The sequence below is a fragment of the Buteo buteo genome, chromosome 1 (assembly GCF_964188355.1).
Source record: "Buteo buteo chromosome 1, bButBut1.hap1.1, whole genome shotgun sequence".
NCBI lineage: Eukaryota > Metazoa > Chordata > Aves > Accipitriformes > Accipitridae > Buteo > Buteo buteo.
The window spans coordinates 41,000,045-41,023,470 of NC_134171.1; the positions used below are offsets into that span (position 1 = coordinate 41,000,045).

At 38.0% G+C, this 23,426-nt stretch overlaps 1 protein-coding gene across 4 annotated transcripts in view; it reads left to right on the forward strand.

Annotated features, from left to right (window-relative positions):
* Nucleotides 1-10,025, forward strand: part of FBXO8 (F-box protein 8) — an 18,672-nt gene extending 8,647 nt beyond the window's left edge. For all 4 annotated transcript variants that reach the window (XM_075028324.1, XM_075028332.1, XM_075028351.1 and 1 more), the window contains exons 4-6: nt 6,687-6,805; nt 8,419-8,615; nt 9,377-10,025. In XM_075028324.1, coding sequence (XP_074884425.1) covers nt 6,687-6,805; nt 8,419-8,615; nt 9,377-9,564 — 504 coding nt within the window. In that variant the 3' untranslated portion in view covers nt 9,565-10,025. The remainder of the gene's footprint in view (nt 1-6,686; nt 6,806-8,418; nt 8,616-9,376) is intronic.
* Nucleotides 10,026-23,426: the final 13,401 nt, after the last annotated feature.

A 23,426-nucleotide genomic window follows, 5' to 3' on the forward strand; every position in this document is an offset into this window, starting at 1 on the left:
CCTGCATATGTTTATACATACACAAGGAAGTGGTAATTGAATAAATCCAAAGTAGGAAAAGGATTAAGAGAAATGAAAAGATACACTTCTAGGAGCCAATAGTTTCCTCTGCTGATATGATACAGAAGGCATGAACTTGTGACCAAGGGGTGAAATAAATCAAGAAATTGTATGAATCATTACAATAATGTGATTTTGTTTAAATTCTTGCTTTATCTCATATTCTGCTTGATAAAGAAACCCACTACTTCTATTAGTCACAAATTACAGTATTTTGTAATGTCTCTGGTAGAGCTCTGCCTTGAACTGTGATACGCAGTGCTAAGACATCTTATCAGCACCTTGCCACTCAAGTAATTAGCATTGATTTTCAGCAGGATTTTGGTGAATTTTCTAATAAATGTAAAGCTTTTCAAATGAAATGCAATATTTAGGTAACTTAAATGTGTTTTCAAGAATATATCAAGTTTTAATTGGTAACAGCTTTGTCCACCCAAATTTTTCTTTGTCTTTCAATTTGTTTTAACATAATTTTTCACTTACTATCTTAGTTTATAATATGCTGTTATATTCCAACCTAATTTAAAGTAATCTTGGTAGGTTTAAAGCATGCGGAGCCTTCACAAAAGGCACTGAATAAAAAATTCATTATTCTTAAAGGAAATTAAGATCTGCAAATTAGAACTACCTTATAGTATACCTGAATTAGGTATTAAATTTATTATGACACACTTACTTCTTCTGGGTTCATTATGGTTGTATTGTACAATTGTAGTACAAACAGTCCGTTTCAGGCCTAGTGAGAGACAAGAACCTCAGGATATCTCCTAAGGGCTTCTGTTCCTCTCTCCCTGTGGAGCACCGTAGCCTGGCAGGAATCATTCAGGGCCTGAGTTTCAGGAGAATTCACAAATACTCTTGCTTTTATTGTTTACGACTGTGATATTGGCAGAATTATTATTATAAGGACACTGTGACTGGAATATATGATGTGACATTCCACTATTACAAATTGTGTCTCCGAATTTCCTGCCAAACTCTGCTTTACATTTGATAACAGACCTGATCAAATTACTATAAAAATAGGAATACTTACAGCCACAGGAGCAAGATTCTCCAAAGGACACCGCCCATGTCATGAAAATGGGTAACCAGGCTCCACAGCAACAGCTCCAGAGCTAGCGGTGGCTCACGGGGTAGGGAAGAGCATCTACACACTTTGTGGTAGGATTCTCTGGTTAGCCATTGTTGTGTGCATGGTGTTGTGATACCTGCTGTAATTTAATGTACTGATTGTGTGCATGAGCTTGTATAATTCATAGCAGGTGCTCACATTCTGCTGGAAGGATGTGCCTAATCACGTTACACATAATCTGAAAAAAAAAACCCTCCAGTGCATGTTTGATTTCTCCCTTTTTCCTTTTTTTGGTGGTGTTTTTTTTTGTTGGTGGTGGTTTTTTGGTGTTTTTTTTTCATATGGCAGCACCATTGTAGCCAAGATTTTGGAACTTGGGTTTTGTTTCTTTGGGGAGAGGGGGAGGTTTAGTGTTAGTATTAACACTTGAATATGAATATTATGTTGTTTAATCTGCCTACATGGTCTCTGCTATATTTTTTTCTAAAGAGTGTGTGGTGTATGTAAAATGTTTCTCATGCAGTGCTCATTTCATATTTCATACGCTTATGACTCAGAATTTGTAAGCAACCAAAAGTTATTTCCCACTGTTTTGTATATTGTTCCTAACTCCCTACAAAGTATTTTGTCAAGTTTATTACATGGAGCTATGCTATGTAGTTAAAATTGGAACTGAAGGTGGAAAAGAGAATCCTTTGATCAGGAAAGAAGATCTAATTTTTGTTTCATTCTTAATGATAACGATTCTAACTGATTCTGTTCAATGGCATTTATTTTTATGTATCTATTGGAATCTGGACTGTATTGAAACTCTCAGACTTTAATGAGATTGGGATTTCCTTTATGTAGCATAATAACCATAAAGTACAGTAAGACAGTGCTTATACTAAGCCTCGCTTTCCACTCTTCTGATTGTCTCATTCATTACCTACTTCCCTTAGTTTTTGCCAGGGACGTCAGTTTTCTGACCTTTTCTTGCTTATAAATGAATTGTTAGCCACTTGCGTAAAGCTACGTTACCTGACTTTAATTATAGATAGTCTGTAGATGATTAAATATTTACTGTGCTGTATATTTCTAACCAAAATTTTTGAAAACTTACATGATTTCATAGTGATCTACTAAGCAAGCCAATTTTGAGATGAATTGATTTATCTGTCCTAAGAATATTAAAAGTATGTGTATGTCGTAGAGGGCAGAAATTCTTTTGTGTGATTCATCTAAAAAGTTAGAACGGACCAGACACCTGAAACCTTTTGAAAACTCTACATTAAGTTAGAGAACTTTAATCTTGTAAATATTAGTTATAGATTCTGTGTAACATGAAAAATATTTCTACGTTCTACTTGTGATTTCTGCCATCATAAGTGTGTATCACTAAGACTGTATTTTAAAGTCATACAAAGAAAGAGACACTGTTTGTCTATATTGTGTTCACATTTGTCACCAAATTACTTGATTCATAACTTAGGAAAAAAAAAATATATTAGAAAATATAGCATCAGTACTGTGCATTTTGTTCCAGAAGATTCACCATGAAATATATTAAGATACTGCATTTCTGTAGAAAAATGGGAATAATAACACCATACATGTCTAATTATTATTTACTAATAATGTTCGTGTTACCTAGAAGCCCCAATTAGAAATTGAGGCCCTACTACGCCAGATACTGTATATACAGAATAAAATGACAGTCACTACCCCCAAAGAATTTATCTAAATAATTAAGCTAGTATTTAAACTTGAATTCCTATATTTCCTCAGCTATTATTTAAGAATATTTTAATTTGGTTGGTGATCAAAATTGTCTTCTTTTAATACAGTACAGACTAGAAGGAAATCAGTATTTTACATAGATACTTATGTAATCCTACCAAAATGGAAAAGCATATAACTCACAGAATTATAAATCACCTAAAAATATTAATGTTAACATGCTACTAGTGATTTCCTTAGTCACATTTTAAAACTATTTAAGCTAAACAAATAGAGCATGTGTACAACAATTTATGTGAAATCTGAAATTTCAAATATTAAGTGAAATTTGTTTTTATTGACAAATGTATTTGTCATATATTTTCCTGCACTACTTTTAAATGCACCTTAGGTAAAAAGTTTCATTGTCTCCCAACTCTGACTTTGCAAACAACTCCATTTAAATATTAAAAAGAGAAATCATGTATATGTGTTGAAAAATACTGATTTCAAGATTTCTATGCCGTTAACTTAGAATATGTCTGGTTTGTTTTGTATGCATATCTAAACAGAGATGGTAAAGGCAACTACAAAAGTTTTAATGTTGACTGCTCTACTGAAATGTTCTGAAAGTACTCTTGGCAGAGAAGAAAATCAATGCAGAAATGAAACCAGTACTGAAAAAGAAAACTTTTAGATATCCTATGTGGATATAAATGAATAGAAAGACTCTTGGAAACAGGTAGAAAGCAAGCAATGAGTGTCAGTGCTGTAATAGAATAGGTTGGTAAAACAAGCATCGAGTGACTAGAAAGAAAGGAACAACTGTGGAAAATAACATACTGAAATACAACAAATGACTTTTGTTGTTACAGTTAGTCTGTAGTTATGATGGTTATTTGCATATATAATTTAAACCAACACTTTCATACATTGAGATTTTATCCTGAGCTGTCTGAAATTCAGTGGTAACATTCTTGCCACAGAGGCAAGGTATCCTTAAGGCAACTTTCCTAATTCTCTAATGCTAAGAACATTATAGTGACAAGCAGACTCCTCATATAAGTTAGGCAGACACAGTGCTATGGGAAATCTTGGCTGTTGTACTGTTCACCTAACTACTCTTCCACTAAATCAGAATTAGAAGAACATATCGCGTATGCTCATCCTGCAGTGTTTCCCAAGTGTTAAAAAGACCTCTTCTGACCTGATAGATAGTGGAGCAGGTCTGCCTACCTGACTTCAGTCAAATGTTTCCTAAAAAGAATCACCAGATGACTGATAAATAATCTTAGCATAGATCTTAATAGTTTATAGAACTACTTCTTTCAGCTAGTATACCTGCCACAAGCAACCATTTTAGCTACCAAAAGTCCTTTATTTGAAGTATGGGTTCTGAGAGGAATTCAAGGCAGTGTTTACAACGTTACAAAAAGCAGATTTGATGACATGCCGTAAATCTTGTAAATAAATTTCATTTGCTTTGAGCCAAAATTTAAGAACTTTAAAGAGAAATGGGGTTTCTATTGTTGCAAAGTATTTGCGGTTGCTTAGGAAGAAATAAAAAGCAACTAAAAATGATGGCATGTGCAGAAGTATATTTTATTTATACCCTGTTTTTTTATGAAGAAGATGAGGAAAAGGAATAATGAGACTGCATTCACAGAGGAAGATATTGTCAACCATGATGTGTGCTGGGGGGGGGGGGGGGGGATGGATGGAATTAGAGACAGGGAATAAAAATGCTTTGCAAAGACTTTGTAGCCTATCAGGTGAAGAGCCTATCTTGAGTTGAAATCTAGTGCATGAAAGAAATTACTCATGGTGTTTACTGCCACAGAGAAACCAACCCTTTGTCTGTCTTAAAGGAGGTGTTATTTTCATCCTGCCTCACCTGTAATGTGCCAGGTCATTTTCTGGATACGTTGCAGAAGTGTTTGTTAAATAATTGCAGCAGGAATACTACTGAGACTTCTTCGTCAGGCTTCAGTTTGTATTACCTTGAGCAAATACTTATTACTGAAGCAAATGCGTAAGTCTCATTAGGTCAGGATAAATGTAAAGGAGATGTTCTGCGCTAGCATTGTATAAATTGCCAAAATACTTGGAGAATTAGTACGCAGTTGATGTTTTGATCTCCCATTTTTAGTTTCCTATTTAGCTCTAATTCAAGAAAGTACTTAACCTTATGTCGTCCACTCATATTATGGACAAACTTAAATATGATCTAATTTGGACTTAAATGCAAGCTTATAGTGCAATACATGTTTCATTATGGTCCTAAATACAGATTCTTCTTAAAATCGGGGCCTAAAATTGCTAGGAATAATTTTTTTTCTTACCTGTATAAAACCTTTATATTTTTATTTATTTTATAAAACATTCTTTAAAAAAAAAGTATGACGATTAACTGCTATTTTCTATAACTATATAAGAAAAAATTATGGCATGGTAAAAACAGCTAGATAATATTACAGGTGTTTGTTGGCTTTTCACTTCTGTTATCAATATCTTAAGCATATGTTCTAATTTCTTTTTTGCTTGATATGACTGAGACTTTGCTTGACTAACCCACTTCATAAAACAACTTTCCAAACCTGCACTCAGTCCTTTATTTCTTTTTTAAGCAAAATTGAAAAGTACTGGGAAGTTAGTTTACACACTGAGTGACAGGTTACCCCTACATCTTTATAGATGTAATGGAAACTGAAGGGGCAGACTTGCAAAATATTGTGAAGTCTGATATCAGAAGATTTATGAAAAAAAATTTCAGAAGTATTTTAAAGGTGATTTAGATTATGGCCTTGGTACATTATCCTACGCAGAAATGCACTGTCATACACATTTAACATTATTTCAACATTATGGTATAGTCAAGAGATACTGTACTTAAGTATTTTAAGACTTCTCTGCAACAAATGCTCAGAACCACTCCCAGCCCCTGCCAAATTGAATTGAAACTAGTTGGTTAGTTATTCTCAGGTTTAGATTTTTGTTGTTGAAAAATGTGAACGTTTTTTAAATCCATTAGGTTGGTTTTGATTTCTGAGATCATAAGGAAAATAGTTTTATGCTTTGGGATATTTCGATGAACAGAAAGAATCCAGAATATCACTGAAATATTTTTAAATTAAATTTGGCATGTGTATTCTATACAAAATGTGTGCTTGGCAAAGTGTGGAAAATTCTGGAAATCAGAATATAAAATAAACATAATTGTTCTATCTTTTTAAACTTTTTTTTTTACGTTAGGCACAGTGTTCTTATTTATGTGTATGCATATTTATATATGTTGATATTTACCTATGCTTTGAAATCAGCGTGCTTGTGTTTATTTGCATTATTACACATTTAAACAAATGCATTTAATGCATCTATTTGAATGTGATACATCGTATACATGTGAGAACATTAATGTTTTAATGAAAGATACTAAAGACTAAACACATTATGGCTAAGATTTTCTTATTTACAAAAGTTATGAAATCAAAAGTTATGGTCCCCACAGCATTTTCAACACAATTACAAAAGTATGAAAACCAAAATACTAGTCTACACTGTGAAGAAATTATTGAAGAACCATCATGCTCATTATGGGGTTCATAATTTTAAATTTCCTACTGTGAGTATATGTAAAATCTCAACCATAACAGTAAATTGTTTCCTTGCATTTGATTTATAATATTAGAGCGTATTGTGCATGTTGAAATGTGATTTAGAGGAAGAGGAATCATTCTGAAAAACAAACCAACTAATTAGTAGGATTATGTTCCTACATTGCTAAGTACCATACTTGTTCCTAAACTCATTAGGAAGATTAAACATATTTAAACATATATGTATTTTATCTTAGGGAGTCAACTACTTTATGTCCAAGGGCATACTAGACGATTCACCGAAAGAAATAGCTAAGTTTATCTTTTGCACAAGAACACTAAACTGGAAGAAGCTGAGAATCTACCTTGATGAAAGGTAATTTGAATTTCTCTTGAGACATTTCCTATTCATTTTAAATGTACAGCACCATTCAACAGTATTTTTGCTTGTATTGATGTAATTTTGAAGATGTAAAAATGCAAGAAAATGCAACTAAGTAATGCTGCTGCTAAATCTGAACAGTTATTCAGTTCAAGTATTTATGTGACTGTAACACTTTATAAGAACCCCTGAAAATACCACCTATAACTAGTAAATCTCATATCCTGTGCTTTTTCTGCATTTTTGCAGTTCTGGGCATAAATTGCTTTGAAGTTATAGTGAGCATTTAAACTGCATTTGTGCTGTATGAAATTCAGATTTTATAGATATTTTGCTGCTTTTTTTTGACTTGAGGTTTCTTTTTTTCCTATCTAGTATGGGTGTTAATCAGAAAAAGCAGTTACCATTTTACCAGGTGATAGCTTTTAAACTAATGTTGAATCATCTAACCATTATTTGGTTGTCTGATATGTCTGGAATGGAGGTCACACCCACCCCCTAAGATGCAATAGAGCATGCTCCTGGAGACAGCATAAGCTGCAGTAGGGAACACTATCCCTGCTGTAGCACGCTCTTCTACCTCCACAAGGCTTTCTGTTGCCCTTTAGGTTGGCGTAGTGCAGTATCAGGAAAGAGGAGCACCAACACATTCAAAGGAAGTTAGAAGAGGAGGAGAATAATAACTGGACCTAAATAGGAAGAGCAGAGGAACAGCAGCGCTTCTAGCAGGAGCCATCTCCTGCTTCTCATCCTCCTCAGCCTGTACCACTAAAGGAATAAAAGGAGTCATTCTGTAGTGTTATCACCACTGACAGTGCTGTGCTGTAAAGCTTCAGATTATCAATTTTTTTGGCAATAGAAAAAATACAAAACCACTTACCAGATGAGATTGCAAGTTAATATTAGCAACCTCTACTGCCATTCATCTTCCCTTCGTAAACAGAATGTGTAATCAGGCACTAAAAATAAAAAATAGGTTTCTAAATGTTGAAACTCCCCTCTTAGTACTGAAACATTTAACAGAATGAATAAACATATGAGAATATTCTTTGGTTCATTTCAAATTTGTGTCCGAATTTCCTTCAGATGTCTTTTGCACAGCTGTTCATGTAGGCTGGTCTGAATCCTTTAGATGTTTCTGTCTTCAGTGGAAAACGCTTGAGAGCATCACACCCTGATGGACTTAGACTTTAAAGGAGCAAATTTTATCTAACTTAAGCCTGGTTTTAAGATACTCCTGTAACAGCTTCTACTTAGGAACCAAAATGTGTGACACACATGAATCTATTCCCTTTACTGTCTTTTTTAATGGCTTTATCAGACAGTTTAAAGGAAGCAAAGCCTTTATGTAGACTATGATTACATATGCATGTAAAGAAACTTAGAATTCTGATTAACATATATTTTTGTAGTATTTAGCTACTATTGTAAATGTCTGAAGAATATGTGTTTATATTATCTTTGTGCTGTTAGTGATACTTTTCTTTCAGCAAAAAACAAAGCTCATAAACTATTCTAAAGCTTCATTTTTATTTTTAAAACCTACATTTTCATATTTAAACAGTTAAAAGAAATTTCTCTAATTATGTGGGATTTTATTCTACCAGGCGAGATGTTTTGGATGACCTTGTGACACTGCACAACTTCAGAAATCAGTTCTTGCCAAATGCACTGAGAGAGTTCTTCAGACACATTCATGCTCCTGAGGAGCGTGGGGAGTACCTTGAGACTCTCATAACAAAGTTCTCTCACAGATTCTGTGCTTGTAACCCTGATTTGATGAGAGAGCTTGGCCTTAGCCCTGGTAAGAAAAAAGAGCTTTGATTCAATGAATCAGTATTTATATTTCTGGATGATGCTACTGTTTATGACAGTTTTAAAATCGGCACCTAAACAAGTATTTCTGAAAGTACAAACTTGGCTTGGGAGGGTTCAGTATACAGGCATCCTCCCTCTCAGGTTAAAAAAAAAACAAAAATAACATACAGATTGTTTTCTTAGACCTAGCTGATACATGCATTTTATTTTCATGTTATCTTTCCTTCACTTTTGTCTGTGCTTAAGCTCTGTACTATCTTTAAGTTTCCTCTTGCAAAGACATACACTTAACATTTTACCTTGTGGATAGTCCCACAGAAATGAGAGGAAATTTTGGGCCTCACTCAAGTTAACAAGCATTTCTAATTGGTTGGGGCGAGCCAGTTTTCAGCAGTGGTACTGCTTACATATTTAAAGATAAGCTTTAGCAGGATGTTGGCCTTAGTATACAAAAACTTCAAGACTCTGTTTAAATGAATGTGCATAAAGCCCTTAGTGACTTTTGGATAATGTAGAAATATTAAGAGATTTGTAAATCTTCATCTGGCAATGTGCTGACATTATTACTTTGGAAATTGCTATATTAAATTTTATTTTACTGGGATACCCTTTTAAGTTGTTATATATGTGTGTGTATATGTAATTATAAGCCCAGGTGATGAAGACTGTAAAGTTCTTGGATAGGGAACGGTATTTTTAATGATCACAATTTCCTTTTTAATTTTTTTTTTATTCTCTCTTGTCTAGATGCAGTTTATGTGCTGTGTTACTCTTTAATTCTACTTTCCATTGATCTAACAAGCCCTCATGTGAAGAACAAAATGTCAAAGAGGGAATTCATCCGAAATACACGACGAGCTGCACAGAATATTAGTGAAGATTTTGTAGGGCACCTTTATGACAACATCTACCTTATTGGCCATGTGGCTGCCTAAAAGCACAATTTGTTAGCACTTAAAATTTGTAATTTTCAAAAACTACATCAATTCAAGAAATTAATTATTTTGTAGAGATGGGGGTTATTTTAGTGCTGGTCATTCTAACCTCTGTATGCAATCGAAGTTTGTGTGTGTAAGTGTGTGTATGTGTAAACTACCTTTTCTATCTATTTACCACGGGAACGGGAGGATTTGGAGATTTGTTTTTCATAGGTTTTTTTAGCTTTGCACAAAACAATGCCATTAGTCTGACACAGCCATTTACGAATGTTAAACTGACATTACAGTCTAAGCTGACAAAGTGGTGAATTTGTGCATTAGATCTGCTTGAAACTTTAATAAGTTTGTTCTTTTTAGAATACCATGTAATGTGTATATATTTAACTAAAGAGATTTATAATCATAATTATTTTATTGTAAAATATTTTAACTAAAATGTCTCCTTTTATCTCTTATAAGTGTTGTACTTCTTTCTTTTGCATTTTTTTACAATACTGACTACCTCAGATACGTGTTAGAGAAATATTGGTCTGAATACTACAACGTTTACTCTCAGAGATGCCAGAACACTTGTAAAATATCTAAACTGATACTTAATACTAAATTGACTAACTTGAATTAGCATATTGCCAATCTGCTATTCACTCAATTTTAAAGATTACAACCTCTATTTTAGATAAACCCTGATGTCATACAGGGATAGCCTAGGGAAATTGCACAGTTTACATAGAGAGAGCTAACCTGTATTACAGACACTAGCTATTCAGGACATAGGACAACTACAATCATCTATTCAGCACGGTAGGCAAGGAAAAAAATCTCAACAGGGAAAGTGGTAGGGGCAGCTAACATGTTGCTGCTTTCAACTGCTTCCCTCAGTCTAGGAGTGTCAATGATGGAAGCGCCTAGGCAGATACATACCAGATGATTCATTGCTAAAGCTGTTAAAAACTGACTGTGCAAGATTAGAGTAGTGACTGTGCAGGATTGGAGAGCCATTTTAGACTCAAATACCGAATTATTCTTTCTAAATCTGTCATGTAGCTAGATTTTAAATAGTTCTAGATTTCTGAAAATAATAGTTCAAAAATGGTTTCGGTCAGATTGTGTCTTGCATCTTCTAAAGTGTGTAGAATATTAGCAGTGCAACTACCGTACACGTGCAGGAATTGAATGAGGATTTGCCTGTTTTTTGTTCAGATAACTCATAGAGCAGTGCTTTTCTTCAGTTGACATAACACTAGTTGAAATCAGAGCTGTTCCTGATTATGTTTGTTTACATAATATTCAGCTATCACTAGCATCTGGATTCATCATGGTAACAAGAAGGTTTATTCTTTTTCCCTACCCCACCATGAGGTGAGGTCAGAAAATATTCTTAGTTCTGTTTTACAGATGAATCTGGGGGTTTTTTGTGTAGGAAGCCTGTGGCAGAGCCAGGAATTGAATGCAGGTCATACTTCTCATGGACATGCACTTTGCCCACACTGCTGCTTTCCATTTGGCACGTAGGGGGTGTTACATTTGTCTTAGATTTGAGAAGAGCGATGACAATGACAGTCCGCATAAGGGCTACATAAATGACAGGGAGAAAAAAATGTAGCTACTGCTGCTGTTTCAAGTGTTTAGTACATTTTGTTTATAGCACTGGTCCACAAGCAAAAATACACCCAGAAAAAGTTGGGGTTTTTTTATTACATTACCTTTAATCAAGTGTAAATGCAGTTTGTATTTGTGTAGCATACACAGCCAAAGCCAGGAGCCAGCAGTATTGCAGCTATCTTCCAGACAGGTTTTACGGTATCACTCCCCTCTCTCAGGATAACTTCTCATCACTCATCACTTCACCCTGTGTCATTTCATATATTTCAGAAAGCCCAAGGATGCATTCTGCAGTGGTCAATTAATCTCAAAGACAAATAAAGAGTATACAGTACATTGGGGAGCTTTGTTTAAGGCACAGGTATCTGGTCCTGTAAAAAAAAAAAAAGATGACAACAAATTGGAAAACTTTTAAGATTTTAACACAATCTGTAAAACCAACAATAAAAGATAAGTGTTTCTGTGCTCCTTAAAGTGATCTTGTGTGAAGACTGCAGAAAACTCCTGAGGAGTTATACACTTTAAAAAGAAGAAATCAGTGAATTTTGAAACTACAACTAATCAGGAAATGTTTTCTTCTCAAAGCAGAAGTGCGGAACGAGGCCTAATTCTCTTCTGAACGGTATTGATGTTGACATCAGTGATACCGGTTTTGATTTTGCACTGATAGAAGAGTACGAATTGTTCGTCTGCATTTCTCTTAATTTCCAGGTACTGTCAGTTCCCATCCTCAAACAGATAGAAAACAAAGCCTCCAGGCAGACAAAATGTGTTTTTTCTGGAATAGATGAGTACATCTATTAACAAGGTTTAGAAAGCTTCAAGGCCAGTGTAACAGCCAAGAAGATAAATTAGAAACAGGATGATAAGGTTAAAATTTCCATAAGACACAAGTCCAGGGGAGAAGAAAAAAAAACCCTAATCACATACCGATAACAGTATTTGATCTTCACAATAGGCTTTTGAACAGTGTTAGATGGTTAGCGCCCAACTCATGCTGTGTGTTACGTTACTAACTCAGAGTGGAACAGAAAACAGCAAACAACATGTCAAGTGTGAATTCCCTTAGAGGTAACCAAGAAGCAAAAAATGACAATAGACATTTCTTCTGTCCTTTTTTCTTTTGAAGTTTGAGTCTTGCTCCAGAGTGGTGGAGAGGTAATTTTTTTTGCATTTTAAGAATCTAGACTTTTCATGAAGTTAGGCAATTTTCAGTCTTAAAAGAAAAAAAAAATCTTAAGCAGGTGTAACAATACTCTTTCTTAGAAAGTGAGAAAGATAAAGCTTGAATTGTCTTTGTCATCTTCCAAGAGCCCTGTAAAAACTAAGTTTTGGGCAGTGTCTTCTTCAATGCACTATCGGTGTCTCCACATACCTTTTAAAAGAAAATAGTGATAGATACTTCATTGATCCAGGTGTCACTAAATGATGTGATGTGGAAATAGCTACTTGATCAAGCACTTCAGAAGACTTAGAGGATCCCAAGCCTAATCACATGAGCATAATCATACACATAATTGCAAAGTGATTCCCACGCTATTGTGATTCCACCACTGCATGTCCTTTGAACTTTGGCCATGCGATGTTGCCTTCACACTAACTGTACGCGGCACTGAAGGAAGAATTGAGCCCGCAGCCCATCCCCCTGCAAACGCTAGTTATTCTGGTCCTAAATGACACTGAAGTTGTGTTCTGAATGGCCGTTTCTGAAATTTTGCTAACTTTAGCGTACACAAATGTGACAGAAGGACAACTGGCTTTTGTTCATGTAGGGGAAATGAGTGTACCTGTGTCTATGTGAAGTGTCACATAACACAGCTCATTTTTGCCTGCATTCGTTTCTGAGGCTCTCGTTGCATTTAATCAAAGAATACGGCATATATTACATATTCATGTGGTTTAGTTATAGACAGTGTCTGATATTCTACATTTTCTCAAAACTATTTCTGTCTTGAACACTTTCCATTCATACTGTAAACAACAGATTTATATAGCTTTGGCTTTTTAAAATAAATCAAAGCTGCTTCAACATACAAAAGCCCAAACAATTGTAAGTTAGAGACAGGTTTGTCAATTTTGAAGTGGGCAAGAAATTCACATTCAGGAAAAAAAAATTCAATTTATTCTCCTCAACCTTTCCCTCCCACCCCCCACACTGGAAAAAGAAAAATTATAAACAGTTTCAAAATACAGGTTTAGGAAAATAAACTGTCTAGCTGAGCAAATGTTGCTATTTCCTCTTCAGTATGCTGCAGTTTATTAATGTTCTTTACATAAACAAATTTATTAACAGGAATAGCTCTTTTTTGAAGGGGTAATAGTTTTGTTCTCTGTAAGGTTGTCATTGTGCAATCTGATATTTTTTATAGTTCTGGTTTTAGAAAGCAAGTATTAAATTATTTTAAGTACTTAAGCAAAATTGAGGTATACCTACTTGATCACGTTAAAATGTCAAAATAACAATATGAATTATTTAGAAAAGTCAGATTTACTTGCCTTATATTGGATTGAGATTTTTTTTCTTTTCACATATTTCATATAAGTATCAAAACTAATAAACATTAAGGCTGATGACTTGTTCTCTGCCATTGTAAAATCCACCACTCTAATCTCCAAAGCGCTATTAAAACAGACAAAGGACAGACTTAAAGGATTTCCTGTGTCTCCCATAGGCATATTATGGTTTCATTTTGCCTTAAAGAGAAATAATATACAAACTTTTATAATCTACATATAACAGTGATTTTAGTAAGATAAAATTTTATGTGATCTTCTAATATTATTTATCAGATGTTAAAAGTTAATACTTAACATATGATGTGTGAAATTAAATCATAACCAGATAGCTAGGATTAGTTACAGAAATGAACGTGTATGTAAAAAGCTTTAAAGAGATCCCATTGCTCCTTCATCACTATAGTGCTTTTGCTGACGATGTTGGTAGATTTGCAGTTTTCCTTTCTTATTCATACAAACAAGCTTAGAGAAGAGATGGATTAGAAAATAGTTACACAGAATACTTCCATTCCTTATGTGAAATTTACTTGCATGAAAAAGGAACTTTCTGTATTTGCTTTATGTTTAAAAAGGCAAAAAACTACAATTCATTGAAAGAATGAAGAGGCTCTACTCATAGCACCTAATACAGAAAACAAGAAAAAAGCACTTTTCAGATTTCTAGCAATCCAACAAATCAAAAATCATTTTTTAAGCTTAAAATTACTACTTATTGAGTATGTGTACATGACAGAAATCAAGCATATTTATGTGAAAGCAACATGCTCAGGATACCAGTTCTTTTCAGAGAGTGTATTCATTTGTAAAAGTTAGCTTTCTTCTTGGCAGTGTTGGAGAGGAATGTTGGATTTAATTTAAAATGATTAATGAGATTTTGTCAGACTCCCTGCCTTTACCACCACTGCAGTTTGTCAGCACAACAACCTGGGAAACCCGGACGCCACTCTGTCGCCCAAAACAGCTTTCCAGGAAAAAATAAACCTGAGTAACTAGTGCCAGGTACATGTCAATGGTATTGTCTTTCAGCTGTTGAAAGTTTAACTCCAAGTTGGGACATTTACACATTCTGAGGAAGTGAACCTCATTCGTTATTTCAATAGTCTGATTTTGACAGTGGACACCAGTATAAACTTAAGTTTTCAGAGCAGGCGTAGCCTTTATTATTAACCTTATGGAAAATCCTATAATCCATGCAGACAAGAAATTCTTTAGAAGGAAAAAAAAAAAAAAAAAATCAAAGCTTGTTCAGGTAAGTTTTTCTGGAGAAAGACCATCTATGCAATCTGTCTTATTTTTGGCTGTATTCCGTTAGGAGGATCTGAGCACTATGCACACGAATAGGCTGCCGAGTGGCAAGAAATGCTCGCTTGGACTCGAGGCAGACACATCTGTGTGCACACGTATGCTAACAGCCAAAACCTAACAAGTTTGCAATACTTTTCGTATGTAACCATAACATAAGAAAACGAGCCGTTCTTGCGAACTGTAAGGTAGATTTTGAAAATTATTTAAGATATGTCTTTTTTGCTTTCCTTGTGGAAATTTATTCTGTTGGGGCACAGCTTGAGCATTGTGTTCTCCTTACGCGTGAAATAATACACAAAAACTGAAAAGACAACTTTAATTTCAGAAGCAGCCTTCCCCTTCCAAGAAAACATATGTCTGCCTGTGCTGCACAAGTCTTTCTGCAGTCACGTAACCCTTTATCAACAAACTGACCTTCTGTTCACTCCTGTGGACCCCTTTAAACACCAGTTCTATCCACTAACTCGGCAGGCCAAAAATCCCGTGAGGCTTCACAGAGATGTAGGTGGTGAAAAAAGACTTAGTACAGCTCTGCTATACCAGGCAGAACATACTCTATGGGCCATGATGCCGCAGGTATTCTTTGCGTGACTTTTATCTTCGCTATTTCTTACGTGTTAAAAAAAGTATTTTCACAACTGCTCTTTCCCTGTCTTCACGTCTAGAATTCAGACTAATTGTCCTAATTACATGTAACACAACTGAATTGAAATACACTTTTATAACTGGAGAACTTCTTAAGCTTAGTTGCCTTCTGCAGCATTAATCACCTGCATGACAAAATAAGCAAGGAAATTACAGAACTACTTTAGAAGTGCTAGAGAAGTGCACCTCTCCGTGTGCTTCTTAGGGACAATCAAGATCCTGTATTTTTTCACATTAAATGTAACTTCTTATTTCTATATTCCTCTTAGGAAGCTATGTCAATAAATGTATTTGTTACTGTTCCATGCTGTCTAAAGTCTGACAGTACCATTTCTGATTTGTACTAGCAAAAGCTAGTTTTGTTGGGGTTTTTTTTCTCCCTGGCATAACAGCAAAAGTTACAGTAGATACACAACGTTCATCTATCATAGTAAAAATATGATTAAAAATTCTTGAATCATTTTTCCCTATATATAAGGTTTAGATATGTAATAAAATGCAGAAGTCACATGATTAGTAATCAGCTTCTGTTAAAACTTTTTTTCAGCTTTTTAAAAATAAATGTATTAATATATTATTTCCTTTTCTTGGTATTAAGTCTTCACGATATACATTGTGCTGCATAACATATACTGAAAATCACAGCACTTAAAGGCCTAATTTAAATAGTACATAGACATTGTGCTGACTTCCTATATAAAGTAGGTTTTATTTAAAATCATAAAGACCTTGAAATGTATCGAGAATTCTTTTAAATGGGTAATATTTAGTAATATTAAGTTAAATTGTTAAACATAGATCAAGATTTATGGTCTGGGTCTAAAGACACAAATGAGTAAAAGGGGAGGAAAGCCAAAGGAAGACATCTTCTTTGATAAGACTTTTCACTAAAGGTTTTCTTAAAACTAAAATTTTGTTGGGTTTAATGCAGATGGAGACGGAAGTTTCGAAGAGGTGAGATTAGTGGTTTCTGTAAGAGGCTACCCGGTCCCAGATGTATTCATACCTCATCCTCCCTCTTTCCTGCGGTAACGTAACAGCCTGCCTGCCCTGTCCAAGCGTGCTCCTCTCCACAGCTGTCCGCAGTGAGGCTGAGCAGAGTCTGCCTTTGCAGCCCGCTCTTCTCTTCCCCAAAAATTCGAAAATGGACTGTGCGTCATCTTGTTATTTTTAAAATATAAAGTGTTCTCTGTAATTTTTCTTAGCACCGGTTAAATAACAGAAACAAAAGAAATTAGTAGTTAAAATGTACTCTCAGTTGAGTGTTGATACTTTTTAAGAACAGACAGTTCTTCTATTAAACCAAAGAAAGGGAAAAGGAAGCCCATGTTGCCAATCATACAGCTTTATGTCAATATCTTCAATCTCATAATTCAAAAATTGTCCTCAGATTAATTCCACGAATGCTGATTAACAATCCTTAGTCTATTTTAGAAGTTGTTCACTACATACCTGAACTAAGCAGAATTTTACATAGAATATGAGATAACACTTGAAGGGCTTAATCTGCATTACCCTTACAACACACCTAACAAGATACACCCTAGTAAAATTCTGGCCCCACCACTGTCAAAAGCAAATGGTAACTCATGGGAGTAGAGTCAGGACATCATTATGGTTTGGAAAAAGCAAAAGCTTAGAAGTGTCTTTAATGCCTCGCCTTCTGATGACTCATGGTCTCAGCACACTGTTTAAGCTGATAAATGTCACTGTGTTGCCAATTGTGACATAGCAGTATTCTCAAATGTTTTTGGATAACCTATTCCCAATAAAGAAAAGAAACAAAAGCAGGTTGACTCTCTGGAGGCTGCAAGTAGCTACTTGCACTACAAGCAGTGCAAGTAATACTTAATACAAGTAATGCTTTAGTCAAAAAGCATTTAACCTCAGAGAAAAGAGAAATAGTAAAATTCAATGCCTGTTGTTGCATAGGAGTTCTGTAAAATAAATATCAGAGTCCCACCTGTACAGGCATAGCAGAATATTGGTCATAAGAAAAGGTGTCTCAGGTTTAGTAAACTATAATCTGATTTTCTCAAGCGGTGATTAAGTGCCCTTTTGGTTTCACTCTCTTTTTAGCCAGTTCTCATGGTACAGGTGTGCCACGTAATCTAGCAAAGGAGAATGTGTGTGTTCATTGGCTGATGAATAGTATTCTGTCTGCTCTGGCTGGCACTTCTCACAAACAGTCTTTGGTGAATCGGTAACATTGTCTTTAGAAGTAAAATCTCCCAGAAAGAGGTTTGTCACTTGCCATATCACAAAGTTTAGAAGGTATGTTCAAAGGCTGAGGAAAGCCAGGTTGGTTGGTGAGGTGGGGTTTTATACTGTCAGGTATGTGTATTGTATACTTTTCTCCCCCTTTCCTCCTTTTTCACTTTCTTCATTTCCAAAAAAGCTTGTTTATATCATTCTTAGGAGGGGCGGGGAGAAAGACTGTGAATCTTTGAGGGTAAAAAAAATGTGTGAACTTTCACAGTTTTTCCATAACATTAAAATACCATTCCTGTGGTTGCCAAGAATTTTTGTGAATAAAGATTGTGAACTTCGTGTAAGCCCAAACTGATCCACTGGTATCTGAGAGCAGAAGAGAGTCGCCTTACAGTTACCACCCCAGAAGGTTAGAACGTGGAATTGGTGTTACCGTGCTTACAAAAATATCACTTACATCAAACTTATTAAATATTTACAGAATCTTCACCTACTATTTTAATTATTGTTATTTATTTCATGCACTATTTTAACTGGAAGTTGTCAATTAATACTTGTATCCCTCATTGTGTCCTTCTTGTCTACTACAGATCAAGACAAGTTTCTGTGAAAGGACTCCATAATACATTGCTATGGAAAATGATACATCAGATTCACAAGAATAAAGCTTTGACTGATGAAGCTCTCACTTACATGGTGACAAGTATAAATTGCTATATAAAAATGAAATTGTCCTTTAAGCAAGCAAGTGATCCAATCCATTTTAAACACAAGTCCTTAAGGGGGGCGGGGGGGGTGTCTTAGATGTAAGCAGATGAATAACCCAATCCCTATTCTGCTGATGATACACATCTTTAAACAAGTTTCTGAGAAGCCAATGAAACCAACTTTCCATACTATTTATGTCTGTAAGACCCAGCCAGCTTGGAAGGGCAGCACCAACAACGCCTCTCCTGACATAAGTAGTATTTGGCTCAGGCTCCTTATATGATTTATTTTAACAGATGACAACCATGGAGCAAAAGTGAGTTTAATATCAAGTTTGTTCTTGATAGGAAAACTTGCACAACAAATGCAGTAATGGCAACAAAAGAAAAATATGCTTGACAATGGCTCCATAGAGGCAATGCGGTCGCAAGCTGTCTCCTGAGCAAAACCAACATTCTGGTCCCCAATTTTACAAGCTTCTTTGGCAGGTTTCACCAGGTGGAAAAAGCTCCCCTTGATAGTCTCTGCCAAAGCACAGCTTCTGCTCTCTGAGCATCATTCCCCCACTGAGCCAAGGCAGCCCAGGGCTTTCGTTGATGCTCACTATCCAGAAGAAGGGGCCACAGTTTCACATCATGGCAACATAAGAACAACCCACCATTTCTGCGGCACCAGCCACTTCTCCGTTTCAGTGAAACTCCTAATTTACACCAGCTCAGAATCTGCCCTTCTCTTTTACATCCTTAAACTTGATTTTCTCCTACCTTGGTATGTAACTATCCTCTCTGCATTACTGGGATGCTTCAGGTCTGTTGGGCTCTTCTTGCCATGGATTCCTTGGTCACACACGTCCTTCTGCAAGCAGAAGACTCAGTGTCAGAAAGAGAGAGCACAAACTCCATGCTGTGCAGAGCTCTTATTATCAATAGATAATTAAAAAAAAAAAATACAGTGCATTTGCAAGGACCTATCCCTGGATACAAATATGTTTCAAATTAAAGTAAGAGTAGAAATGACTGCAACATAAAGAATACTTTGCTGACTAGAAAATCTGGTAAACTCATGTATTTTCCAGGTATATCTATTGCATTGTATTTTAAAATGACCAGGTTTCATGTTTTTCAGCCCCGTATTCTTGAAATTGTGTCCCTGGCTGTGAGCATAATGGGAATTTTTTTAAGTCTTCAACTTGCTTAGACACTTTTTTCATTCTCTTTTCTAACATTTCCCTTGCTGGTATTAAAACATACAATGTAACTCAACTTCCTAACAATACCTCCTACTTTTTCCCTGTGATTATCCTGAATTTGTTGGGATCTTTCTAGATACAGTTTCTTTTAGAAAGTCTTGGGGGGAAAGGGGGGAAAAGGGGGGGAAAAGGGGGGGAAAAGGGGGGGAAAAGGGGGGGAAAAGGGGGGGGAAAAGGGGGGGGAAAAGGGTGTAAATACTACAAAGTTGACAGGGTTTATATGTATATATTTATGCCTTGTATATATCCTAGGCTCCTGGTTTGCTTGCTTGCCAGTATGATTGATTGACTGCGTCCCGAAAGATGTTTATAAAACCCGGCAGGTCCCGTATTTGTACAGATCTGCAACCACCCAAATTAAACCGAGCGCCTGCTGATCTCGCGGTTGGCTCTATTCCTGCAGCCACCGACGGGACTATTGTTCCGCGGTGGTTATAGCTAATCCCGCCGACGAACTGAGCTGAGCTGCCCTTCTTCTTCCTCCTCCTCCTCCTCCTCCTCGTCCTCCAGCGGAGCCCCTGCAGCCGGAGGGATTTGCGCGGTCGCCGGCCGCGGATCGCGGCAGAGTGAAGCGACCCTCGGGGATTGCGAGGGCGACCCGAGAAAATTAATCACCTCGTCCTTGCTCAGGCTCCGAGGAGGCGGGGGATGGCGGGGGGCGGGGGAAGACAGCGGCGTTTGGGGTTTTTTCCTCCCCCGTTTCGGGAAGGTCCCCTGTCACCTCAGGGTGACAACCGGGTCACTTTACAGCCGCGTGGCTTGGAGAAAAATAAAATAATAAAAGAAAAAATAAGATACCCACGGATTAGGGAGCCTTACCCCAGTGCTTTTTTTTTTTTTTTTTTTTTTTTAATATTAAAACCCCCAGCCCAGCTCCGCCCCGCCGGGCTCCACCTGCCAGGGCGCAGGGCCCGGAGGATCCCCCTGCCCTAACCCCCCCGCCCAGGGTCTTTTCCATGTGGATCCCATTATCATCATTTGCTCCTAGTATAAGGGGGATTAAAGCGATTAGAATGAAAATAATTAAACGATCTTTCAATTTACCCCTTCGTACTGGTTGCAAGTGGAAAGGGAGAGGGGACTTTACCTAGAGACAGGGTTTGTGATTTCTTTTTGAAGGGATTTATTTTGAAAGAAACGGGGCGGGGAACAACAACAACCCCTCGCAACCGTCAACTGTTTTCCAACCACTAGATTAATGCTGGCCAGTCCTTTGTCGTAACGTGACCCTACTTTTTTCAAATGTGTTTTCCAACCTGTAATCGTTTGTTAAGTCTCAGCGTTGAATAACGAAAGCAAAATAAAAACCAAATATGCTCGGATGCTCTGGGGTTTTGTGGTTGTTTTGGAGGTGGGAAGGTGGAGAAAATAGTTTGGGGGTTGGTTTGTTTGGGTTTTTTTTCCTGGGACAGGCAAAATCCCTATATTTCATCATTTGGGATAAAGCCATAATCCTGACGAAAGGATCTGAACATTTAAAAACACAGACGGATTTTAATCTGATGAAGGTATAACCGTTTCTTCAACCTCTTTTCTTTTTCAAGGAAAGCGCTCCGAACAAGTGACAAAACTGCTTATACATATGCGCACACACCCACACTACAGCTACGTGTTCATTTATGTATCTCTGTGAATCCGGACTTCAATCTTTACTGCTTTCGTTTGCACAGCTAAAATTAAGAGTTTAGAACCGTGTCCGAGAAAAGGTGAAAATTCAAAGGTCCGTTAGTCACAAGTGACTTCACTTTCTTCTTTTTTTTTTTTTTAAGTAAAATTAACATTATGGGAGCATTAATTAATATATAGGGGCCCACTGGGGGAATTTCCATGACAGAAGAAGGGAGCCTTCCCAAAGACTGTGGAAGCCGCGCTCATTGACGCCCAATCTGATTTTCCCAGCAGTGCTCCCCAGTGAATCCCAGCGCTGCCACCGGGGCGGGCCGGGAGGCGGTGGGAAGGCAGAGCGGGAGGGCTGCCGGCAGCGCTGCCTCCTCGCAGCCTCTGGCCAAGTCACCGGACCCGGTCTCTTCGTTTTAAATGGGCCGAGGTGGCCACATAACCCACCCCTTCACAACTGACTAACACCGACCTAAAGTCAAATTTTTAAACCCCCTGAAAGGTCCGGTGCTGCTGGAGGAGGAAGATGAGCCGGAGACGGTCAGTTTATAGCCGTAATGCCTCTGCTACCTGAAGGCACAGCGCCGGAGCGGGTAATTCCTTTTACTAATTACTTCGTCTGACAACAAGCAGATCAAAAAGAAAATCTTGTAGGAAGAGCTTCAGGAGCTGCGGGGGAGAAAAACGTTTCTGTGCTCCCTGCATACGCGAAAATCCTAGCAAAAATGCTGGGGATGCTCCGCTCCCAACGGCGCTGAGCGTACGCGTCTGCCACAGGCAACGCCTCCGTTTGGTTTGGGTTAGAAGGTTCTTCTAAAGCTGAGAAATTGCCCTGCGGGGGGGCTGTTGTTTTTTCAAATAGTAGATCTTTCAGGGCGAAATTTAAGTATAGAAGTTTCTTTGATTCGACGAGGAGGGCAAATCCCATTTGTTGTCAGAAGTTAATTTTCAGCTACTGGAGAAGTTACTGACTTCAAATATTTTCTTTCCTCTGTAAAAGTTATTGGCCTGCTTTCAGACTTACGAAAAAGTTTCTCCGGCAGCTCGAAGCCTCAATCCCGGCATTCGTTTGGCACTAACTCCTTCAGTAAATACTTGTTAGTACCGCTCAGCGCCCTTTGCCCGGCGGGTCTCGCCCACAAGCCAGGCAGCGTGATGCCCGCCCGAGTGGAAGCGGTCATTAATGCCCAACCTGCGGGTGCGAGCCGCTTCTCCATTACCGACAAAACCTTCACGGCGGCTCCACCGAAAGCGGCTTTGGGGAGCAGGCTTCTTACGCGGCGCGGTGCCCCGGGCGCCCGTTTCCTCTAACGCCTCCTTTCCCGATCTTACGACCGGCCGCTCCCGTTTTACCCTCCACTGACAAGAAAAGGTCCCGCCCGCCCCGCTCGGGGCCGCGGGGCTCCCGGGGCCGGGCTCTGCCCCGGGCAGGGCGCGGGGGAGCCGCGGGAAAGAGCAGGTGGCCGCTCCAGACCATTTTTTTTTTTTTTTTCCCCCGTTTTAATGCAAAATAGGCAAACCCTCGGCTTTGCTCCCACCTCCCCCCAGCCCCTCCGTTTCTTCACGGAAGAAAGGGAAGGAGCCTCGGCGGGGGAGATGCGCCTCCTTCCGCGGCATCGCCGCGGCCCAGGGGTACCGGTACCGGTAGAGCGGACGGGCGGCAAAGCAAGGGCCTGGCCGGGCAGCCCTCCCTCCCGCCGGGGCTGGGCCGAAGCGGGAGGCGGAGGGGCGGCCGGGCAGGGCAGGCAGCGCCTGCCGGACGGGGCCCTTCGCGTCTCCGCGCTCCTTCCCCCGCCGGCGCGGAGCCGGCCGTGTCCGCCTCCCGGGGGGGACGGACGGGGGACGGGACGGGACGGGACGGGACAGAACAGAGAGCTGCCGGGGACACCCCCGACACCCACTGCCCGGGGGTGCCAAAGCCGCTTCGCCCCCGGCAGGCCCTCGGGAAACGCCGAGGGGAGGGAAAAAAGGAGAAAGAAGAAAAACAAAACAAAACAAAACAACA